The sequence below is a fragment of the Camponotus vicinus genome, unplaced genomic scaffold (genome assembly GCF_025532165.1).
Source record: "Camponotus vicinus isolate PSW18456_S1 unplaced genomic scaffold, iyCamVici1.0 SCAF_1, whole genome shotgun sequence".
Taxonomy (NCBI): domain Eukaryota; kingdom Metazoa; phylum Arthropoda; class Insecta; order Hymenoptera; family Formicidae; genus Camponotus; species Camponotus vicinus.
The window spans coordinates 9,560,013-9,584,922 of NW_028141945.1; the positions used below are offsets into that span (position 1 = coordinate 9,560,013).

A 24,910-nucleotide genomic window follows, 5' to 3' on the forward strand; every position below is an offset into this window, starting at 1 on the left:
ATTAACAAAGTAATAGGAATGCCTCTTGTTTTATGTACTTGCTTTCGCTGACGAATTTCAAGCTTGAATACACCAAACTATTTATGTATTTGCTTGATAGCTATTTCTTCTCTCTTTTCTCTCTTCTCTCTCACTCTTTTGCAAATATTATCTTGATTCTTCTTGATTAAGTAACAAGGCCGTACGAAATTGTTAACCCATATGGTGCCAGTGTTTATAAAAGCCTAATAGAGATTTCCAAGCATTTTATTTATTTTTCTTGGAAGTTGTGTGAACATTGTAAATATAATAAAAATTTAGTATCTAAAAATATTATTCGCATTATAATATTATCATTTAAAAATATTAAAATATAAATTATTATATAAAAGTATTATTATTATTAATAATGTATATAATTAATTTTACTTAAACATAAAAAAATATAATTAGGCTTTCTTTTATTTTTCAACTACAGCATAATTATGTTATACATGTAATCTATTGATATATATTATTTCGTCAAGCTCGTTGCTTATTCGTTAAGCTCAGCTAGCATTACTTTTTAAAGCTTATTCGTTAAGCTCAGTTAGCATTACTTTTTAAAGCTTATTCGTTAAGCTCAGCTAGCATTACTTTTTAAAGCGCAATCAATATTTTTTTTATTATTATTATCTATATGACTGTGCATTTTTAACAGTTATCTATAAAACATGTCTATAATATGATTGTTATTTAACATAATGATACAGCACAAATACATTATCAGTATTTGCTGAGTTTCTCTTCTAATAATTTACTAACTGTACAATCATCAAAAAATTGCGTAAGAGAAAACGTCAGTCTAAGTATGTCTACACAGAAAAAAAATAAGTGTCAAATCAAAACTTATATACTTAAATTAACGTGTTCATTGTTTCATATATACGCAACAATTTATAATCTTCTTAGAAGAATTTAATAATTTTAAATTTCAACAATATTATAGTCTTATTTTAATATTGTAATTGTCACCTCAAGAATATATAATTATTTAATTCTACTTTAAGAAAATTATAATCTTTGATTATTATTTTCTATCTAACATTGTTTCTTTTCCATTCAAGAAAATTAAATCTTAAATCATAAGAATATATTTTTCTCGATTGAACTATATAAAATGGCTTCATTCAAGCAAGCAATTATTGAAGCAATTATATTTTTCTTTAATTAACGCAATATAATCTCATTTCAAGATTTTCATGTTAAAACTAAAGATATTTTCAAAACAAGAATGTCCTTTTTTTCTGTGTAAGCATATCTAATAGTACATAGTTTTTATCTCATACTGTTTGATGTTGCAATCTGTTGAGATTAAATGAAGACGTTATTGATATAGTGATCTTTATCATCAACAGTAATATAATAATTGTTTATATTTGATACGCATAAAATATGTAACATGTATAGATTTATGACATATCTTTTAAATGTTAACAGTGCTTCTCGATTAAATATCACGTGGAAAGATCATTGCTTTCAATTTCAGTTTTAAATAAAGATTTAATTATCTGCATGACATGTATGTTTCTGTGTATATTATGTAATATTGTAATATTGAAATTTTTTTATTAGTAATATTTTTATGTTAACAAGTGAAATTTCTTTTGTAAAACATTTGCGTTTAATTTAGTGTAATAAATAATTAATATTCACAGTAGAAATTTTATACATATTATTAATTAAAATTAGTTAGAAATAATCACTGAACAATAATTTATTTAGGAGTTAAGTCAGTGTAAATTTATCGATACATTTAGAAAAAAATGAATTTGCTATTAATTAATTTGATACAATAATAAATCGCTAATATACATATCCCAGTAAGCAAAATGTTAGCAGGTTGGCAGCAGATTGGCAGCAAATTCGATTAGAATCCCACACCAGAACCGTAGCCATCTGTGTCCGCATTAAGCTTTTGTTTTGGCGACAGAGTCTGTAAAACATAACCTGTCAACAAACTGTCAGCAGAAACCGAGCAAGATCTGCGCGTGCAATTTAATGTTAGATTGCCAGCAGAAACCGAGCAGAATCTGCGCATGCAACCTGATGGCAAATTGACAGCAGAAACTGCACAAGATTTGCGCTTACTTTTATTAATGTTATATAAATGCAACAAAATTGATTATTACAGGTGCTAAATAAGAATATTATCGGCAAGTTAATTACAATTTTCTTCTAAAATGACATATATGTCATATGTTATATCGTAATATATGTTAATGTAATATATGTTATATCGTAGTTATATCTTATATAGCGAATGACTAATTCAATTTAATTAAATTAATAATAAAGTAAATGATAAAAATAAATGTAACTTGTAAAACTGGAGATGTAATTTATTTAAAATTAAATTCTTGCTTTATGCCTCAAATAGGCAATACATGAATAATTTTCCATTTATCATATTGATTCCAATCAGTTTAATATTCTGAATCTCATCTGTTTGTATCAGATATCAGAAATTAAAGTGATAGAAATTAAAATGATAATTAATCTTTTATTCATATTTGCGACTTTATATATATTTCTGACAGAAATTAGATTACGAGAAAGTACAGCTCACGTAGCGGTAAGTAAAGGAACTATCGAATCATGCAAATCCTGTTCCGTTTCTGCCGTCAATCTGCTATCAGAGATTGTGTGCGCAGATCCTGCTCGGTCTTTGTTACCAATCTGCTGTCAAAATTGCGCCGCACAGATCCTGCTCGGTTTCTGCCATCAATGTGCCGTCAATTATATCAACAAGTTCTGCTCGGTTTCTATTGACGATCTGTTGTCCAGTTATGTGAACAGATTTTGTTGTATGTCTGCTGACATGCTGGCAACATGATCGAATATATCAATTCCTCTATGCAAACTGTAGTCTTCCTGCCTTTAAAATTTGTAATGGGTGTTTGACGAAAATCTGTTCTAACAGATTTGGCTATCTGGGTATATATAATACTTTTATTTGAGAAATCAAAAAACAGCTGTGATATTGACAAGTTAATAATTAACAGTAAATGTAAAATATTATACGTGCAAATTATTTAATTATTCAAAATGATTTTTTTCCTCTTTATCGAATATATAATAATATGTATTTTTATCTGTAATATATGCTGGAGATATAGAAAGAAATTGCGTGCAACTAATGATGTATGTTTGACTATACATAACAGTGTTTCTGATCCATAATATGGATGTAGCGTGGACACCAACCTGATGACGACTTTATCAGCAGTGTCGAAAAATAATTTAGCTACGTGATTCTCGTGATCATTAAAATAAACACAGATAGCGGTACTAAACGAAACTTGACTTGCGAAAAACGTCAGGTTCCTAATTTATCGACTTGATAGAAATGTCACAATCTTAACCTCCTTGTGGTTTGTGCAAATGTCAATCAGTGTTAATTTTTGCAAATATCGATGTCCAGGTAACTCTATTCTTATTTTATAAGTTACCTTATAAATAATCGTTATTGTGATACGCATAGAATGTGTGTTAAAGAATAAAAATATTTTCTATAAGACGGGAAAGTAACAGAATGCTTTTCAGTAATTGTGTTTTTATAGGTTATATTCTATGTACGATAATAATAAAAGGAAAATATATAGAAAAAAGTACGGATATTTTTAATGTATAAAATATAAAAATACTATATGTATCCTAAATAGCAAAGTATTTCCTTCTTTATCTGCAATCTTGTATTTTTTGTTTTCATTAAGTAGTATATTGTTTATAAATATTCGTGATATGCAACTGTCAGTTTTTGAATTTATTATTGTAGAAATAATAATATAAATTTATAGATACATTAATTATATATATATATATATATATATATATATATATATATATATATATATATATATATATATATATATATATATATATATATATATATATATATATATATATATATATATATACAATAAGGCATGTGTACAAGAGTCTCTTTAATCTTTAACTTATCTTTACAGATATGAAATAAATTACATATTATAATTACATACTAATTAACTTTTAATATTTATATATTCATTTTTATTCTCTTAATACATTGCAATGAAAGTCATTTTCTTTTCATCATATTTATACATTATTTCATCTATTTTTTTCTAATATTTATAACATGTATGATAAATATCATCGAATTTAAATGAATAAATTATATATGAGCATGATTTTATTTACGTATTAATTGCGTACATTTTTTCTGAACTTCACATCTATTTCTTAGGTTTTGCATTTATAGAATCTCATTTCGGAAGCTTTAACATTACATAGGCAATTTCTTTTCGATAACTTTATTTTTACTACTAAGAAACACATTTTATAATTCGCTAATAATTGTGCTTCGATATACATATGTCATTTGGAAAATTTGGAATGCGCAGATTGCCATATTTGTATCATGGTTAAGTCAAATAGAGAGCTATGATGGGAAATATTTGCTTTTGCTAATGTGCTTGCTTTTCTTATCGAGCGTTATCGGGATCAAAAATGGTGTTTTCGTAAAACGTGTCTCTTAAGGCCTATTATTTTCTATCTGTTTCGATTGAGACGCTCTTCTGATTTCGCATTTTGGCCAAATATTTATCTAGATTTATCCGCTTTCCTCTGACTACGTAATATGGATCATATGCTGTCAAGATTTCGTCGAGCAAACCGCGTCGATCTCTTGGTGATCGCTTTTTCGATAAGCGATTCGTATTAATTTCGCAGTTATGACACCTGGACATTTCCATTAATAACATTCTCAGGAGAGCTCTTGTTAATGGGAAACTCGTCGCTTTGATGCGACCTGCATCATCCAAATTTCGTGGCTCCAACATCGAGTAGATACTGTTTTCGAATCCCTGCGAGGCTTTCTTACCTCGGGAAATAACATAAGGCTCATATAGCGATAAATCCTCCAGAATATCGCTATGCTTGTTTCTCCGCTCTAAAGACAATGAATCTTGAATTTTTTTCTCCATATCCTTCAACCATTGATCTTGGAGCTGCGGATCAATCTTGCAGTTCTCGCAAGCACTACGCTTTTTTCGATGATTGAAATAATTCTCTATTCTGGAATCAGACTTGCTTGTTAATTGCAAATCTGTTGCCTGGGTGTCATTTTGATCAATTATTGACTCATTCTTTTCATTCCTTAATTTCTCCGCGTTTTCCAATTCTTTACGATATGCAAAATATTGAATTTCCCATGGTTTTTCGATGGATTTGTTATGATCTATATCTTTTTTATTTGAACTCTCTGCTCTGTTATCAGGATTTTTCATGCTAGAGGTAAAAGTATCATCATTGTACATATTTAAATCATCTAGCTTGTCGATGTAAGCTTTATTTTTCATCTGCTCGTACACATCTGTTTCATTCCCTTTGACATTTCCAAAGCTCGTGTCCATTTTCTGAGGTTTATATTTATTATGAACGTTGAAGAAATTTTTATTTTTTAATAGTACTGATCTTTTATTTTTCTTATTCGTGTTAGTAGTAAAAAGACCTTCCGGATTATTAAATTTTTTATCTTGATTAATTTTCATGATTTTACTGTTGTCATTTTTAATATGATTGGACATATCTTCGCGCTGTATATTCTGCTTTTGCTCAACAAAGCTTATAATTTTTTTATCATTTGCGGATGTTTGATTTCCCTTTATAAATTTAAATTCATATGGTAATTTTTCCGTCATATTTTTTATCTTATCTTTTTGGTACTTTTTAATAAAGGTATTATAAACAGAATTTGTAGTATCTTTCACATTCTTTCTATCTTCAAACATTTTATCAATTTTGAAAGATTTTTTATCCTGACTTTTGGTCATTATAACATTATTTGAATCTGTATCTTGGAGAAAATTATCATTTATTTCTTTTTTCAGATCTTTCTGAGTGTCATTAATCGTATTATTCTGATATTTTTCATTTATTACGATAGATCTTCTGACTCGATTTTTCGTTGACGATCTTTTGCTTCTGCTTGGATATTTGTTGGGGAAATCTTCATAATTTTCCATCATCTTTTCCGCTTGTTCTGTATCCTTAATTTTAAAAATTTTCTTTCCTCGTGACAATATGTAAGGATCGGAATTATCCTTATATAAACGTTGAGGTGAATTTTTTCTGTCATAGATATTAATCCATCTTGGCTCTTCCACATAAAACGGTTCTTGAATCTGCCAGCCATGATTTTGTTTACGATGGTTATTTATTCTCGAGCAATCTTTTTGTAAATTGTCATTTCTTCCTTCTTGAATGTCAATAGAAATCAAGACAGTCGGTTTAGCACTATCAAGTTTTGGTTTATCGGAAGATAATAATTCAACTTGTGGAAGCAACGCCAAATCAGACGGCCTGCAACGAAATTATTTTTTATTTTTTTATTCGTTTTTCATTTTTATTATATATATTGTTTGTTCAACTGTATCGACAATTGTTCGAATCAATTTTGAATCAATTTTTTCAAAATTTTATTCGCATATTTTAATATTAGTAAAGAATTTTGGATTAATTGAAGACTAATTGGATAAATTGGAAATTTATTATATATAAAATAGAATTATATATATATATATATATATATATATATATATATATAATTTTTCATTTTTCATTTTTACATTAGCATATGTTATATGAATCTCTAAGCGCATAAGTAAGACATTAAATACATATTTATTATATTATATTGTGATCGCTATTACCTCACAAACGTTAATGAAGGCAATTTCCTAGAATTGCTAATGAATCGTGTTTCCGAAATTTGAGAAAGTTGTCTGTCATCGTCGTAATTTGAAAGGTCTTCCACTTCGGAAAACATTTCGTTTAGTGGTGTCCGCTTTATTTTTTTATTCCCAAATTGCTTGTCGTGGACCCATATTGTTTTTGGCCTCAGGTAGTTCTTCGTCTCGAAATAAAAACAATTATGCACATTGATATCGAATTTTAGTTATTATAAAATGTTTAAAAATTACAAATTTTTTTAGGTAATTATTATTGAAATCGACACTTTTAGAGGCACTTTTTTAAATACTTTTTTCTGAATAATATATCTCTTTTCAATAAAACAGTTGTGTGTCTGTATGATGTATTGAAGAGTTATATATATATATATATATATATATATATATATATATATAATAAGAATATTTTACTTACTAGAATATTTTCGGACATTGCTATTGATAGTAAAGTTGTGGCCAATAATATCTTCTTCATTGCTAAAAGATAATTCACACTTATATAAGTTTTCGCAATATTATTATAGTATGACAGTTGTGTCTTTCGAAAATGACTTCATCATTATTATTTTTAGGATGCTTTTTTCCAAATTTTTTCGAATGAATATAAGGAGATATTTATCATCTGTTATAACCATTCAACTTAAGTGACGTACAAGATATAAATATCGATGTTGATCATGTCGAACGAAATCCTATTTCATTTCTACCCTATCTATATAATTCCATTAACTATCATAGAAGAATATGTATACAAAGTATTTCATTACAAGATCACAATACAGCTAATGACGTATTTCTTAGAATAATCTTAATATCAAAATTTATATTTAGATATTAATAAATTTTATACAAATATAATTAAAATTATAAATTAAGTGAAACAGGAAAAGTATTGAAAATTATTAATGTTTTATTAATGTCGGTTAATAAAGTTGTATTTGAAAACAAGCGCGGATCTTCATTAGAGAAGTTTATACATTTAAAATAATTGATAAATCTACTTGTAATTTACATACATTTTAGTCTAGCATTATCGAAATTAATTGCCAACCGAAAGATACAGATTGTCAGCATGAAAAAAATTATCGTAATTTTTGATAAATCAACATATCAACATAATATAATTTTTCTGTATCAAAAAATAATTTTATTAAATCTTAATATTTGATAATGATATGAGAACACAGTTGCACTGGTATCGGTTTATTGGTATCGTAGAGGAGTTTGCTGCTTTCTTAATTGATGATTATCGAAGTTCTTTACCTGTTGCGGCGTTCACCTGTTGGCGAATATCCTGCGTTCGCGACTTCCTCGACTAGAATGGCAATAGGCCGAGTCCTCTTCTGGTATTTATGTTCGTTGGTCGAACTCCCATGAGCCATCTCCGTTGCGGTCGAAGGATTAGGCGGATTGCATGGGGAATTCGTTCACCTGATGCGGATACCCACAATAATCTACTCCGCCAAGGAGTGCAAACATTCTGACGTCCACGTCTCTTATAATATTTATTTTATTAGAAATATTATCGGTAAGAAAGAAAAATAGAGAAGGAAGGTATCGCGCAAAAGCAGCGTAGTAGAAAAAAGTTCGCATTGTTTTCTCTCTCGAGGGCACACGACAGAACTGAACTCCGTTATGATTGATATAGATTTCTGAAAGACGGGCTAAAGGCTCCATGGTCAATTCCAGTCATGTTAGTTAAACATTTTGTGAGAGTGCATAGAGTAAATACGACTCAGAATTCGATAATTTTGTATAAATGTTTATTTTAAAATCTCTCGTTTTTTTTTCTCGAAAGAATATATATTATATTCATAAACTATAACAAGGATATCATGATTTTCTTATATATTGCTTTTTGCATCTCTTTAATTTTGTTATTGTAATAACAATATAATCTAATTTTTAAGAATTGTGCTTATAATTTGATTTTTAGGTAAAAAAACAAAGCCAGTGTGAAAATAAACTAGGAAATTGATCAAAATGGTAAGATTTTTAACACAAAGTCATTTTATGAATTGCAAGTTATGTTGTAAAAATTATTTTTTACGATTGTAATATTTCAAATAAATAAAATGTTGTCTAAAAGTAAACTTATAAACTTATGAAATAAAGAGTAAATTATTGTTATATAGTTTTAATGTTTTTAAATCTATTTATATCGTATATATTTTTTATATTAGAGATTCAGATTTCTTGGTGATGGCGACTGTCCAGATTGGTTGTTGGCGGAAATCAACACACTTTCCCGAATGGTATTATTTATGATTTAATATACGCAGAGTCTTGTTTTTGAATGTATAGATTTACATAGATTAATATTGTACTAAATTAATTAAAGTAATTGTATTAAAAAGAACTTGCTAGTCAGAAACATTTAGAAAGTTTTTTTCAAAACAATATTTTATTTTTAGACTTCGATTAAAATGAAAATGCTAGGCCAAGCAGTGGCTAAATATTTGACGGAAGGAGAACTTGATGTAAGTTGCATTTTATCATTAATTTTTTCAGCTTGAAATTATGCGTTTTTTTTGTCGCTAACATTATTATAAGGATAGTAAGAAAATTAATTTTATTTTCATGTTAAACAATGCTTTCTATTAGCAATTATAAACAATATTATTAATTATTAATAGACAATATCTTTGATTTGCATCATTTTTTATAAATTTAAATTAATTACTTGAGAAGTTGAAAATAAAGTAAAGGAAAATGATTATTATGTTTAAAATTTGTACGCATATATTATATTTTCTATTTTGAATATATAATGATTCTTAATCGTACTAATTTTTTTAGGAGGAAAAGATAAAAAAGATTACACAAGATGCTAAACTTGGTGCGTGTAATATTTAATGCATCCCATTGTTATTACATATTTAATGCATCATTATTATTATTACGATCATAAAATTAAATTGCGCAATAAATATTCAATTGAGGGATAAAAGAAGTATAGATATTCTTATTCATAATCAGATATGAATGATGCGAAGGCAATGGTGGCCGCTCTCGAATTGATCTTCACATCTTCCGCTCGTTATGGCGTTTCTGCTGCTGACTTGAGCAGTGAACTGCAACAATTGGGACTTCCACGAGAGCATAGCACTGCCGTAGCAAGACTTCACACAGATCACTGTTCTCAGATCACGGCTGTTCTTTCGTCTCAATCTTTAAGAGGTGATCAATCTATAAATTCTAAGAGTAAGCTCAGAGATAAGAATTTAAAAAATGTGAGCCAGTATCAGCCTTTAATTCTTGGAATTTAATAAAAATCTTTGTTCAATTTAGATAAATTAATAGATTTTTTTCTGCTAGATTATTTTGTTATATCTCTCTTTAAATATATCTGATATTTTTCGATTCAAATTATTTAATTTAGGTGTGTCGAATTTATTTTTTTAGTCAGTCGCTTGTCCTCCATTGAAGTATTACCTTGTGATAGTAGTTCGCCTGTTTCGACAGTGACATTAAAATTGAAAAAGATAGACGGCAATGAAGAAGATTCCACTATAAATATCTCAAAAGATGATGTACAAGTGTTATTGAAAGGTATGTATTATACATTAATAATTTAATTTTTACGAAATTTTATGTTTGTGAATAAAAAAATTAATTTTTTAAATTCTATTATTTTAAATTCATTTTATGAATTTTTGACTTTAATACAATTATTACAAAATATTCTCTTCCTCATATTTTGTCTTTCGTATTTTTTTTCAGAATTAAAAAGAGCACGAGCACTAATGGAAAACTTGTGAATGTGTAATAATAATTAGAATTTTCACATCATATTGTAATCACTGCAATTTGCTGGTAAAAATATGTACTCTTACAGTAAAAATAAAATAAAAATTTTTTAATTCCTATAAGATTGATCGAGGAGTAGGAAGTATCTTGTATGAATCAGTGAATAATTTACTTTTATTCTCTTAGTAAATGAATATACAAAGTTTACATTTAGTTTATTGGTTTATACGATGCATTGAATAATATTGATACGTTGTGACGATAATAAATGTCGCTGTTAATAATCGCGCGTGTCATTCTTCCTTCTGCCCTTGCGTTCATACATATTCGAGCACGATGATCAAAACGTGTCGGAGAGATCGTCGGTTATTAAAAGATCTAAATCAAAGAGTGTACAAAAAATAACTGGTAGACTCATTCGCGAAACTCTTTTATTTTTCCGAATCTGTCGAGGCTGCATCCGAAAATATACGCAATTGAACAAAATACATGAAGCGAACACTTTGCACAGACATAGAGAAAAGGAATGTTCTCTGGGTCAAAAGGGTCTATAGAGTAGGCCAGCAGAAATTCCTCAGGAATCGGAAAACGATAACAAGTGGGAAAAAGGAAATCTCGCGAGCATGACGTGACGAGAAGTGCACGTCGATTTTTTCTATTTAAAAAGGAAAAGAAAAAAAAGACGAGATTTACTCTGCAGGGATGAAAGTAACTCTGGCATCGTGCTCCGTAAGTATTTTTGGGGCGCGCAAAGCGGTAGCGTTTACAATCGTTTAGTTCGAATAAATACCGAGGCTAATCTAATCAGTCTTTATACAATTATTCGTACACATTCGCTGTATATGTGTCCGTCTTGCTCGCGCTCTCGCACGCACGCATACATTCGCATTCTCGCGATTCTCTTCACCATCGACACGACTCTTAATTATTTACAAATATTTCGGAAGAGCCGTCGATAATAACACATCGATTAAGCGCTTTCTCTCTTTCTTTCTCTCCCTCTCTTTCTCTCGCGATTATACACACGTTCCTGGGACGCGACTCTTTTTGGAGGGCTCTGACCGGCTCTTTCTTCAACGCTCTTGTTGTGGTGGAACCAAGGATTTCGCATGATCAATGATTAAATAATAGGAAAAAAATATTTTGATCAGCCATTTTTTTTATCTTTTAATATCATTTCGTATTCTTAACCCGCAGGAGAGTTTATAAATTTAGGAGGGATAAAAATAGGAGAGTTTATAAATTTCATGTAAAAATATTAAAATCATATGGATCCTATGTATTTTTCATGGAATTTCTCTCTTATTTTGATTTAATATCGTTAAATATTTATTTAAAAAATAAATGGAAATCTATTTATATTATATATATATATATATATATATATATATATATATATATATAATATTATATATATATATATATATATATATATATATATATATATATATATATATATATATTATATATATATATATAAGAATTAAAATGTATCTATTAATCTATTAAAATAATTGTCCTTTGTTTGCTAGAAAATTTCTAGATAAATCATCACACTATTTCTTTTATTGCGGTGTTAAAATGATATGCACGATACGAAAATGCTTTACTGATAATTGAATATATATCATATTCTAGTTAAGATTACACTCTCGTGTCGACGGGTTAAGATACGAGCGATTCAAGGCTGCCTGTCATGACAATAGCAATAATTCCTTGCTTCCGAAACGCCCTCGGTGCGGAGCCTTCCTCGACTGCCTACGGTCACATATCTACGTCTAGGTTCTAGCCGGATCTAAAACGAATTAGAGTACGGTCGCTGACACTAGACGGTAAAAAAATATTTCTGCGAGAGGCAGCTTTTGTATCTCATCGCCGCGATTTCTCGCATACGTCGGCGTCGACTACGTGATTTTAATGCAAGTATAACGAAGCAACATCGTCGAAAGCGGGATGAGCATCTCTGGAAATCATTTAGATATAGATGTACGAGTTATATATATCGATATAAATATGTAAATTTAGAAAAACTTCTAGATATGCGAATAAAAAACGAAATATGAATTAGTTTTTGCGAAGAGATGGAAAGAAATATAGAGATAATAGAAGTAACTTTATTTTTTTATCGAATCTGTGAGATGAGAAAATAACTTTTCCATTTAATATGAAATAAATAATAAGAAATAGATTAAATTTTGTATTTTCAATTCAAATTTTTGCCAAAGTAAAGCTAAATGTTTTAATATATATCGAGAGATGCGTGTCCTCTTGTCGACGATAACTATTTTCTATGATAGTCGTCGCGATTACGCCGCAGCAATATCCGTCGCATTTCTGGTGCAGTTATCAAAAGATAGGTTTCTTTCTTTGTGCTACTACTGCCTTGTGCATTCTTCAAAAATCGAATCAGCGACGGTTGCAACGGCGTGATCAATTATGTGTACACGTGCTTGCGCTATCAAAAAATCTTCGTTAAACGTTTGACAAATTATAAATATTAATAACATTAAATGATTCGAGTAAATGTTTCATTTTATATATAAACAGACAATTAAAAAGAATATTTTTCAAAATAAATTGAAGACCCTGATAAAATAATATAAATAATTAATTAAATAATGATTAAAAATCAGAAATTAAAGGTAAAAATTTGATCTACGTATAATGAGATCTTTGTTTAAATTTCTTTTTCATTATGTAAAAAATAATGAATAATGTTATATATTCTTAAATCGAAAATTATTTATAACACGTTGATTAAAAATAACGATATATATTGCAACGAAGATTTTTTGAAACGGATTTGTGGAAAAAAGTGACTTGTACTTGCATTGAGAAAAATACGTGATTCTAGCGTTAAGTACCTACTTTGAAACAGAATCAAGGGTAGAGAGCATTATTAAACTACATCGGGATCTATGACCGAGAAAGACAAGAATAAAGATCCTTCCAAAACTCTTCCTACGAAAATTCTCGTCTATGAGCGTATTGAAAATAGCCATTAAAAAATATGTTCGCGTACTGCGTTGAGTATTATTAGAGCTCATTGATCATTAAGAAGTCTGGTCCAGCCCTTGATTGATGCTTCGTGTGCTATTGCTTGAATATCCTCGTAATGTCTGTCGTAATGTCTTCGCGAAATGCATGGTCCTTGCGAGATGATATGTACGATCGGCAAATGACGAAGCGCTCGTTCTTAAATCGTATAAAAATGTCTGACTTGCCGCTCGTGATCAATTGGTCGATCTCTTGTGTTTTGATAGGTACTTTCCACATCTTACAAGACAAGACGTATATTTCTGCTTTAGAAAAAATTGAGACTTGAAACTGCACTATTCGATATCTCGTGAATAGTGAATTCACGTGAATATTTAGATGCTAATATAGTGTGATAGAATGAAGAGTATTTCCTTGATACAGTGATTAAAGTCAATTATTACAACCCACTAGATTTGCACTCGGATTACTCATCACATTTTCTCTCGCATATCTTAAGTAAATGGAAAGCGCAAAATTTTCCAGAATAGGTCTACGATCTTGTAAGATATTAATATATCTACTCGCATAACAATTTGTAACAGAAATATTCTATGAACAAGGCTGGGAACGCTGCTATTTCTAGTACAACTGGAAGATATTGAAAAATACAGACATTTGGTTTCATATTGCATTGTCTCATCTCGAAGTATGATATTCTGAATAATGTCTTAAGAATGCTCATACTTTCTTTTTATTGTTGCAGTCATCTTTACGGAATGCGTAAATCTTTTTCGCTAACAGTCATAATGTTACACCGGCAAATAATCGCATAATATTATTTGTTTATCGCTTGCGTTCATGTTTTCATTATATCGAAGATTATAAAAAGTGTTTTGCATTTATCATGTATATGTACTGTTTCATTTGTTTCAAAAAATGCTACGCACATGTTTGTACAAAGTTGATAATGTACGATAACATCTGATGTACAGTAATATCGATTTTATAAATTGACATAAATTATATGTATTATTCAAGTAAATTTTTAAATCAGTCGATTCGTTTAATACATATATGCGATATTTATTACATTAGATTGCGAGGAAAGATTCGAGGATATAATGCGTCTTCGCGAGACCAGTCTCTGCCATTACGCGTCTCATAAAGTGATATATAGTCGCGAAAGAACGCAACTTGGCGAACCTATGCTTTATTTTTTTTATTTTCTTTACACATGTACTCATAGCATGCGCACAAGTAAATGCTAGGTACAAGTAAACGAGTACGAGTGATTACTTATATTCACGAAAGGACGAAATAACATGGCAGTTGATGAAATAAGTAAATATACATATAATGGAGATCTGTAGATCTTCACGATTAAGTGGCAGTAATCGTTTCACTTGCCATAGATTGCGCCTGTCTTTCTCCTCTTATAGTGTGTTAACGATTCTTTCGTATATATTCGCAGGCGTTAAATAAATACTCGTTGTATTGACTTAAATAATATTAACAGATAGAGAGACATCTCAGATGAAATATATGAGAAAAGATAAAATAAGATATACGAAATTTTTTTCGCAAGTGTGTGCATTTTGTGCAAGTTTTCTATAATAAATAATAGAATTATAACGCTCACAAATAAATAAATAGCGCACACTATTTTCGCGATAAATCATCTCCAGTTTTTACTCATATATTACATATATAGTTCCCTTTCTCTGATTTATGCTAATTGTGTGCTTATTAATTTCGATGGCACTGTTGATTTCGCAAATCGTACGACACGATAATTGTAGAAGGCGGAAGGTTATACGTTATCAAGCCATAAAAATTTAATTTTATATATATAACGGCTATTTAATATAACAGTATATTTCTGTAATTTACCGCAAATCTACCAAGGTCGAGAATCGTACGATTGCAATCTGCACTGCATTTTATAGCAACTCGTATAAAACCGTTTAACACGTATTATTTCCTGTATAATTTCTAAAAAATACTTAAACATACAATTCGTAGAAAATAAACATTTATCTTGATGACGAACTTGATATAGTAAATCTATGAAAAAAAAGAAACAATGATCAAAAGCGAATTAAAAAATAATATTTATTGCGCATAGTTTGAATGTGCATTCGTGAGAATGCTTTTCTTTTTTTAATCTTATATCGCATATAACTGACTCATTAGAGTCGTTGTATAAACAAACAATTAGCAATGTGTGTACAAATTACGATTTAACAAAATTTACAATTATATTTCGGTAGAAAAAAGATCTTAATTATTAATATAAAAGCTTACAAAGGAGCGACCCGAGTTTTTTTCACATTTTTTTCTTAATCAATTAATCCTTAATTCACTCTATACACAAATTTTATTTAGGACAACACGATAACTTTTTTTCATATCTAAAATGGGATAACTATTATTATTCTCACTCTCGCCTGCCGTTTCGCCATTTTCGGCATTAAATGACGGCAAAGCGCTGATTTTCTTGGTAAATCGAACACACTGCCCCGTGAGATAATATAATGGAAAAGATTGATTTTAACTATATAAGCACTATAATGTAAGCGTTCGACACTTATCGAAAGACCTTTGCGCAAACTCAAGAGATTTATTATTATGATATACTTATTATTAATCGTAATTTTTCTTTTAAATTGCATATGAATGTATTATGTAATAGTTTTGCATGATTATTTATTGTTGCACGATTTAACAGTATTTCGCATTAACCAGGATGAATTTTTTGAACCAGTATCTATTATTTTATTATTTATATTACTATCTCCGTTTTCCTCAGATATTTTTTTATTGCTGCATGATTAAAGATTAGATAAAATAGAATCACAACGTATAGGATATGTATGTGTATAACAAAATTGGTGCTTTTAAATTACAATTATTATATCTTTATATAAGCTACTTGCGCAATATTTATATTTTCCTTGTCTTTTTCACGCACATTGCTTACTCAAATAAATGGAATTTTTACGTTTGCGCATGGTTTACGCACATTAAATTCTATGTTAATATATCATAGACATACTTATATATAAATAATTAGATGAGATCTTATCGAGATCTAGATCGTGTTAGATCAGATTGTAAAAAAATAGAGATAACACGTATCGAGGAATGCCATATTTACGCTAATAAACGGCAGAAGTATGGTGATATGTCGTTTCAATCTTAATCTGATTTTCTTTTCTTTAAATTTCGGCATTACGTATATGAGCAAGAGATATAAAATACATAAAAGCTTCTTCTAATAAGATTACCTGGTAATGCGATACATTAAATACGTACATTAAATAGTACAATTCTGCGTGAGTCCTAAAGATTTCAAAGCGAAATATTCACAACAGCTCATCTCGAATTTGCGCAAAAATCTTCTTTCTACCTGCTTGTTACATTTCTATCACTTCTCCTTTACTTCCGAATTAAGCCCTTGGAGGACATCGTGACATTGATACCGTATCATACTTGGAAACTATAAATCCCTTCGATATCGATCAGCAGGGCAAAATGTCATTACGAAAATACCAAGTATCACTGTGACACACTCAGACGCAATTCGAGTTCTCAGCAGCGTAATCTCTAACACCTATATTAGCGAGTCCTGCGCATTTTAATGCGGCAAACACGTGTCAGAGTCCCCGCTACTGGCCATGGAGAAGTTGGCCGAGTCTCGGTCGCTCTGTCGGATTTGCGCGGTAACCGTGAGCTTGTTGTTATTACTCTGCGGCATCTGCGGGAAGGTATGATGACCTGGCAGGGCCCACGGCTGAGTGTGCAACTGCACCGGCGGGAATCTCTTGACGAATGGATTACCGGTCGCGTTGTGGAGCAGCTTGACGCCGTTGTGATGTGACGGCAACGTCGTGTGCGCCGGCATGGTGGTGTGAACCTGCGGCGGCACGAAGGTATGCCTCGGCACGGAACCGCAGCTGCCGGTGGACCCACCGCTCATGTTCGCCGCGGCCACGCTGTGAGACGCGTGCGGCAACGGCATCGTCGAGCAGTGCGGATAAGTGACGATAGGCTGCGTGGGATAGTGCGGCAGGGTCGCGGACGAGGCCTGTATGCGAATGTCGTTGCTTTCGGTGAACGAGGTCATCCGCATATTGGTGGATCGGCCGAACGGTTCCTCGTTGGCGTTCAGCGGTTCCGTGAGCTTCGCTCTCGAGAGCTTGCGACGGATCACGACCGTCGCCTCGTTCGGATTCTCGAGGATGACAGCCGGGCAACCGACGCCAATCTCGTTGCCGACGACGTTGCTGAACGGCGGCACGTGGTTCACGTACTGCGGCGAGGAGAAGGACTGGCTGGTGCCGGGGCGGCTACTGGGCGGCGAGAAGGTCGTGTTGGCCGTGGGTGGCTGGGTGCCACGCTGAAGAGAACAGCTGCGCCACTGCTCGCGCGGTTCCTCGCGCGGCTCCCCGGTCAAGTCGTCCACGCTGGTCGCTCGACGTTGGGAGCTGCTGTGGCTAGCGTTGCTCGCGTTACTCGCGTTACTATGCACGCCGCTCGACGTCTCGCTGTTGCTACTGGTGTTGCTGTGTCCGGTTACCGAGCCGGCCCCGCCGCCGCTACCGCCACCCACCGCGTCCAAAGGCGGAGAGTTCGACGAGTCCGAGCGTGGTGTCAGCTCGTCATGCGGCATCCCCGAATCTGCACGGCGTAGACATCGCGGCGTCTGTCCACCGTTCATCTGGAAAATATCATCGGAGATTGATTTATGATCGCGGTTCTGCTATGATACCGAGCAATGGCAACATATAGAACTAGAATACATGGAAAGACGATGCAAAGATACATTGAGATAATCACATTGCAATCTACTTTCTTTGATGACATTTTCTTTTTCTATTAATCTTTTCATGATTTTGGCTACATATAGGATATAAGGATAATGTGGAGTTGCATGCAGAGTCTTGAACGATGCGATGAAGAGATTGTCGTGAGATTGTCGATGCACAAATTCTACGAGAATTATTCTAATTAAGGTTTATTAAGAGAAATGGATTTAGATGATGTCTAACAGTAAATAAATACATAATGCAACATTCAATTTTACATGTATATGATTATTAATTAATTGAAAATATTTAAATTAATGTCGGATATCTTCAGTGCAATGACAATCTCGTGTCTTCGTCTACGTGGACTAGACAATGCGCGGTTAAGGTTGTTAGTACCTGGGCACTTGTAGTTAGTGGCGCCGTGATAATATCGGTGGTTGGTGCACAGGTTGGAGTTGGAGGTGGTAGCGGAAGAGGTTCTTCCGGAGGATCGGGTAAAGGATCGGGAGTCAAAAGAGGCGAGGGATCACCTTCCGATGGTTGCAGATCGCGATTCGCACTCGCGTAGTAAGTCACTTGATCGTCGTTCACGCACTCGAGCAACTGTCAAAAGGCGATACTGTTAGTATTCGCACGCTGACGTTTTGGTTCATGCGATTAAACTATTAAACGATTAACACTATTAGTTTTTAAATAAAAAAATTGGAAAAGTATTTTCATGTATTTGTATAAAATTAAAGTGTTGCAACAACACTGCCAACTATTTACTTTTACTATTGCCTAATTGCTAAGTTGTGAAAGCTTTGTGTAATTATATTATATTATATGTGTAAATGTAAAAAAAAATATATATATACACATGTATGATTATGATTATGTATAATCGCACATATTAATTAAAAATAACAGTATACATACATACATATATATTAATTAAAGATATATTAAAAAAACGAGAGCCCTATCTGCAAAAGATCCGAATATAGAATATTCATTATCGCTTATTATGTCTATTAATAATACAGGCTATTTTATAAAGCTATTATTATATGTAATATTTTCTTCAAATATTTTTTTCAATAATATAATATATAATCATTAAAGAAAAATCTATTAATTAATTATTATATTGTGTACATTCATTTAAGTAAATAATAATTCAAATAAATAATTCTATAAATCGTCTATTACAGAATTTGTTAGTAGACGGTTAAGAACGCACACGCAGTTAAAATTCATGTTACATCAAAGCACAGGAAAAAAAATTTATATATATCTTACATTCCTGAATTTAGGTATACCATCCCTACGACTTATCGGCCATCTTTGCCACTGTCAAATGCAAAAAAAATCTTTAAATTAAAAGTAGCAGAAAGTGCGATGAAAGCGTACTCGGTGCAATAAAATATGATAAGTAACGAGTATGAGTAGCAACGATTTCTTTCTTGAATCACAAAATTGTTAAAAATGCTTCATTAAAATTTGTAATTTTTAATAATAGATTTTTATGTGAAAAGAAAAAATCTAGTGCTTCACATATAAGAAAATAATAAGATCAATAAAATAATACTCTTTTTTTCATGAGTCAACTTACATTATTAGATTAGGATACTTTACCTTGTTCTCTTCAGAGGTGGTATCATCGGCTGGGTCTATCGAGTTGATTAACGGTAATTCGCGTAACGTGGCGTAATCTCCGTCATCGTCAGGCCCGCCGTCAGCGACGCCTCGTCTGGCTTTTCCCTTATTACTAGAAATCAGAAATGGCATTCGAAAGGTGTCCTGCGATCTCATGCGATTATACAACGATTGCTGAAGAAGTTGAAGAAAGATGGAAAAAGGGGGTGACCAGGTGACATGGAGATAGTAAATTAAGCGAAATAAAGATATGAATACATAAAGAAATTTTTAAAAGCTCTTGCAATTTTTTTGTACACTATTACACGCATGATAATAAATTTCAATTATAGATAAAAAAATTTGGGAACATTAACAACAACTAGAAGATATTGTGAGAGAGCATAATAATGTGAACGAATCATATTTTAGGAATTTTGTAGCATGGTTTCAATACATCGTGCTTTATCGAAATAAGATCTAAGCCTTTTAACACACATACAGCTATACTTAATGTACTCAGTAATCTTTCATCATGAAAATATGGCAGAAATAGATATGACTACAAATTAATAACGTTTGTTGGAAAAATTTAGTTTCGAATACTTCAAGCACGGTAAAAAAAAATGTATAAAAGCGTTACTTGTATTACAAATGTAACATGGACAGAGTGATGAAAGCATAGAAACAGATACACAAAGACACCAAGAGAGAGGAGGGAGGAGGGTAGTTACCGCGAGCCTGACGTACTAGGCAGGTCGTTAAAGGTGACCTTATGCTTGAGCTTCTTGTTCAGCCAACCCTTGTCAGACGTCGGTGCACCACCGGTGTCATTCGGGGATTGCGCGGGTGAGGGACGTAATTTCGGCCTAAGCCAGTAGATCTGCTCATCACCGTCAGCCGTCGATTCGCCGTCGACTCCTTCGACGTTTCCACCTGCAACGGACGCGGAAAGAGAATGAATCCCTTTCGGGTATTAGCCGCGCGTGCTTTTCATCGATCAGGATTCAAATCCCCACGGTTCATTCTATTTGACGCCTGATTGCTTGCATCTGCCACTATTTTTCTTCACTTGAAGAAATAAAAGAAAGAAGTAGCTCCGTGAAAAAAATCATTGCATAAAAAAATATATTGGAAATATTGCCAATTAGTATTTTTATAATTTTTTATTCTATAAAAATAATTGTCATTATATTTTATTTTCACTTTATTTCTGAAAACATAATTTATAAAATATAACCGGTAGCAGCTGTATACAAATATTTTCTTTCTATTCAATATGTATGAGTATGCAAAAATGTCCCATGTTAAAGATAATATATCCCAACTCTATAACATTTTTTAAATCATTTTTGCAGACTATTCTGAATTTTGAAAGCACTTTCGCTGCTGTTTCCTTACCTTGCGATCGGGCTTTCCTCTCTATAGCGGCTTTCTGTATGACGCTCATGATGGCCCTTTTCGGCGAGGTGTCGGCGATAGTGTAAGTCCTGCCGTTACCGACGACGAGCAAAGGCGCGCTGGTGCCGTCGTCGTCATCCCTGGTCGACAACAGGTCGACGTCGGTCACGAGTTTGACTGATCTCGCGGATCTCACGGTGGCGCGTCCGATGGTCACGCGCAGCTTGAACGTCCAGCGCTGCTTGACGGTAAGAAATATCCAGAGTAACAACCAGAAGAAGAGATGGACTATCGTGCCGATGATGCAGGCGAGGATGGCGCCGTCCAAGCTACCGCGATACACCACGGTGTAGTCGTAGAGTAACGGGGCGCCGCAGATTGCGATCGCCAGGAATACAACCAGGGCGGCACAGTGCGGTAAATAGACCCAGCCGTTGCCGTCACGGCCATCCTTCGACAGGATCACACGACGCTCGCGTTCCTGATTCAGGAATGCCGTGAACCTGCGTATCGTTACATCATCAAGTTATACTCGTATTTACTTTATCATCGTTTATATTTATATAATTGACTTGTATGAAGCGCAAAAGAAATTATGAACGAGCCATTTCAGGGTATCTATTTCCTGGAATTGTCAGGATTTTTTTTTGTACCTGGAAAAATTACGAAATTTTTTGGAATTTATTGGAACTCAGGAAATTTTTTGAAAAATTTTATCTCTGATAATTTTGCTCTCATATTATAAAAAATCGGCAAGCCAAGTTAATTATGTGTTTAAAATATTATAAATAAATAAATAAATAAATAAATATATATATACAGGGTGACCCATTTTAACTTAGGCAGCCAAATAACTCGAAAAATAAGCAAGATAGAGAAAAATGTTTTAGACAAAAGTTGTATGGTTTCGAGGGGGCCATAAGATGGTATCATTGGTTTGACCTTGAAGAGTCATTTGAAGGTCACGTGAAGGTCACTTCAATTTTTTTAAATGGAACATCCTATATATTTTTGTACATTCTTGTAGCTCATCTCGAGAGCTTTCCAAAACACTATAATTAAGTACATTTTCGTTAAGTACTTTTTGAGTTATGAGGCTTGAAATAATTTCTTAATTTTACATAAACCGTAAAATATCTTGTAAAATATTCATTTTTCGATTACCTTACCTTAATAGTTTTATGTACAAAATAATAAGAGGAATCAATTGGTGTAAACAAAACACATAGTTTTTCGAAGAAAAAATATGTAATTTGCAATTAACAATTCCATATTTTTTCTTAAAAACAACTATGTGTTTTCTTTACACCAATTGATTCCTCTCATTATTTTGTACATAAAAGTATTAAGGTAAGATAATCGAAAAATGAATATTTTACAAGATATTTTACGGTTTATGTAAAATTAAGAAATTATTTCAAGCATCATAACTCAAAAAGTACTTAACGGAAAGGTACTTAATTATAGTGTTTTGGAAAGCTCTCGAAATAAGCTACAAGAATGTACAAAAATATATGGGGTATTCCATTTAAAAAAATTGAAGTGACCTTCACGTGACCTTCAAATGACTCTTCAAGGTCAAACCAATGATACCATCTTATGGCCCCCTCGAAACCATACAACTTTTGTCTAAAACATTTTTCTCTATCTTGCTTATTTTTCGAGTTATTTGGCTGCCTAAGTTAAAATGGGTCACCCTGTATATACATATATATATATATATATATATATCTTATTATAATTATATATACTTATAAAACTTAGAAAACACATGCAATAAAAAAATTCATTTCAAAAATTGGCAACAAAAAATCTTGAAAATATTTGTTTTATCTGGAATTTTGAACAAAAATACCTAGAAAATCAGACGATTTTTTTACAAAATTTACACTTGGGTAGATACATTTTGAAGGTGCTATATTTTGATGTATCACTATGTTAAGATATAAAATTATATTTCGCTGCACTTCTCAAATTTTAAAAAGAATTAAATTTGGTCTGCATTATATACGATAAAATCCGTTTTTTTTTATTTTTCTTGAATATAATTTATACCTTCTACTTTTCTAACGCAGACTTCTCTGCTCCTCTATTTTTTTATTTTTTGAATTAAATTGAAACTTTCCCTCTTTCAAAGACAAAGCCAGTAAAGAGATATCCTGCGGTATCGAGATTGTTAATTGCTATCCTTTGTTGTATGCTGCGGCAAGTCGAGAAAGAAGGATCGAAAAGTATTAAGAGAAGAATCTATTGAGTTTTATACTGAATAATAATAGTATCGGAAGGCACGCTTGCCTTGTGCGTATTTCAAGTGCTGCCTCAAATTAGCGAATTAGCAAGTCAAATAAAAGCTGGATGGAAAGCAAAAATTACGGGGTCGTTGAATTCCACGATAAAAATGCGTTGTTTTTGCGTTCAATGGTAAAAGACTGAGACACAAAACGCATGAACTTTTTAAAGGGAATAAATATAGGTATAATGCTGCGCAAAAATATGCTCTTACGTTTCAAAATAAAGTGTTAAAAATGTTCCACGAAAAAATAAATTAACTGATAAGCGTCTGGTCTTGGTACGATAATCCTCCTCTAATCTAAAGAGTACGAACTCATTTATTTACTCTTATCTGATAATGGTGGATGAGCCAGATAATTTTCCTCGCAAAAGAAAGAGCCTGACAGGTAATCTCTACCGGGGTTTAATCGATGAGATGCGGGTTGAATAAGCTCTCACGCTAAATATTTACCTGCCGTGGGCGTAGAAATACATGACCATGCTGGAGCAGAGCACGAGGAAGGATGAGAGGGCGAAGAGCACGAGAGTTACCGGGGGGTCCAGCACGAAGTATGAGTCTCCGAATATTGTCGAGATTGTACTTGTCGTTGCTACTGTACGATGCCGAAGGAATGGCAGGACCTTTAAGGGACCTACCACTTGAACCTAAAAACATGTATACATTTTTTGAAGAAATCGTTAGCGCAAAATATGCGAGAAAGCAAATATCTAAACCGAGTATATTTTTTTTTCTTTCCCGATTATAAAGTTTGACAGATTATTTTCTCAAGTAATAATATGTTGCATAATAATAAAATTGTACGTGCTTTTAAATCAGTATTTTTCATATTACGTTTCAATTTTGCTAGTTTTAGATTTCCCTTTGATATTTTTAGCGAATTTCTTCTTCAATTTTATTCGTTAATTTTTCCGGTCTTTCAGATAAGACGCAGACATTTTGTTTCATAATATATTTCTCAAGACTTCCGTTTCTCGGAATTTAACGTTTTATTGAGTTTTAGCTTATAAGCTTTCTGGTATTCGCGTGAGAAGAACGAACCGATTGTGAGACGTTAGTAAGTTTCCTGCGAGTTTTAACTAGCATTGAATATTTTGCGTTGCTTACCTTATAAAGGACGGACATTCCGGCATAAGCCAGGAGACTCTGCGCTGAATTCACGACCAGCTGCAGACTGAAAATTGTACCCAATGCTTTGTTGCACGACCAGAAGACGGCGGGATATCTTACCGAATAAACGCCGAGCGCGGCGGCGTAATTCAAATATTCCAGGGTAATCGGGCCGTATGATTCGGCTGAAAAACGAA

At 32.2% G+C, this 24,910-nt stretch overlaps 4 protein-coding genes across 8 annotated transcripts in view; 1 reads left to right on the forward strand and 3 right to left on the reverse strand.

Annotated features, from left to right (window-relative positions):
• LOC145972986 (UDP-glycosyltransferase UGT5-like) overlaps positions 1 to 38 on the reverse strand; it is a 6,931-nt gene extending 6,893 nt beyond the window's left edge. The window contains exon 1 of the mRNA XM_083102078.1: positions 1 to 38. This exon is cut by the window's left edge and continues 220 nt beyond it. The gene's annotated coding sequence lies outside the window, so the exon portion shown is untranslated.
• Positions 39 to 3,348: 3,310 nt separating this feature from the next.
• On the forward strand, positions 3,349 to 10,910 carry LOC145972997 (COMM domain-containing protein 4). Its single transcript, XM_083102103.1, has 8 exons — positions 3,349 to 3,442; positions 8,692 to 8,741; positions 8,939 to 9,010; positions 9,170 to 9,235; positions 9,555 to 9,594; positions 9,735 to 9,935; positions 10,161 to 10,307; positions 10,479 to 10,910. The coding sequence occupies exons 2-8, from the start codon at positions 8,739 to 8,741 to the stop codon at positions 10,514 to 10,516; spliced, it is 567 nt and encodes a 188-aa protein (XP_082958229.1). The 5' UTR covers positions 3,349 to 3,442; positions 8,692 to 8,738; the 3' UTR covers positions 10,517 to 10,910.
• On the reverse strand, positions 4,199 to 8,059 carry LOC145972990 (uncharacterized). Its single transcript, XM_083102092.1, has 4 exons — positions 8,019 to 8,059; positions 7,171 to 7,232; positions 6,717 to 6,919; positions 4,199 to 6,366 (listed from the first exon to the last, which is right to left on the reverse strand). The coding sequence occupies exons 2-4, from the start codon at positions 7,228 to 7,230 to the stop codon at positions 4,548 to 4,550; spliced, it is 2,082 nt and encodes a 693-aa protein (XP_082958218.1). The 5' UTR covers positions 7,231 to 7,232; positions 8,019 to 8,059; the 3' UTR covers positions 4,199 to 4,547.
• Positions 10,911 to 15,582: 4,672 nt separating the features above from the next.
• The window catches only part of Tinc (transmembrane protein tincar), a 149,072-nt gene continuing 139,744 nt past the window's right edge, over positions 15,583 to 24,910 (reverse strand). For 2 of the 5 annotated variants that reach the window (XM_083102315.1, XM_083102324.1), the window contains 8 exons: positions 24,711 to 24,898; positions 24,057 to 24,250; positions 21,314 to 21,816; positions 20,647 to 20,848; positions 19,913 to 20,045; positions 19,577 to 19,627; positions 18,692 to 18,898; positions 15,583 to 18,204 (listed from right to left, as the gene is read on the reverse strand). In XM_083102315.1, coding sequence (XP_082958441.1) covers positions 17,122 to 18,204; positions 18,692 to 18,898; positions 19,577 to 19,627; positions 19,913 to 20,045; positions 20,647 to 20,848; positions 21,314 to 21,816; positions 24,057 to 24,250; positions 24,711 to 24,898 — 2,561 coding nt within the window. In that variant the 3' untranslated portion in view covers positions 15,583 to 17,121. The remainder of the gene's footprint in view (positions 18,205 to 18,691; positions 18,899 to 19,576; positions 19,628 to 19,912; positions 20,046 to 20,646; positions 20,849 to 21,313; positions 21,817 to 24,056; positions 24,251 to 24,710; positions 24,899 to 24,910) is intronic. The other 3 variants (XM_083102331.1, XM_083102338.1, XM_083102349.1) reach the window with 3 other exon arrangements.

What these genes read in the sequence shown, in the direction of transcription:
- LOC145972990 (XM_083102092.1), bottom strand. Translation starts at nt 7,230, where the DNA reads ATGAAGAAGATATTATTGGCCACAACTTTACTATCAATAGCAATGTCC. An exon ending in CAATGTCCGAAAATATTCTA is followed by an intron (nt 6,920 to 7,170) that starts GTAAGTAAAATA and finishes TTTTATTTCGAG; the next exon opens with ACGAAGAACTACCTGAGGCC. An exon ending in CCTTCATTAACGTTTGTGAG is followed by an intron (nt 6,367 to 6,716) that starts GTAATAGCGATC and finishes ATTTCGTTGCAG; the next exon opens with GCCGTCTGATTTGGCGTTGC.
- LOC145972997 (XM_083102103.1), top strand. An exon ending in TCAACACACTTTCCCGAATG is followed by an intron (nt 9,011 to 9,169) that starts GTATTATTTATG and finishes TTTTATTTTTAG; the next exon opens with ACTTCGATTAAAATGAAAAT. An exon ending in TTCGTCTCAATCTTTAAGAG is followed by an intron (nt 9,936 to 10,160) that starts GTGATCAATCTA and finishes TTATTTTTTTAG; the next exon opens with TCAGTCGCTTGTCCTCCATT.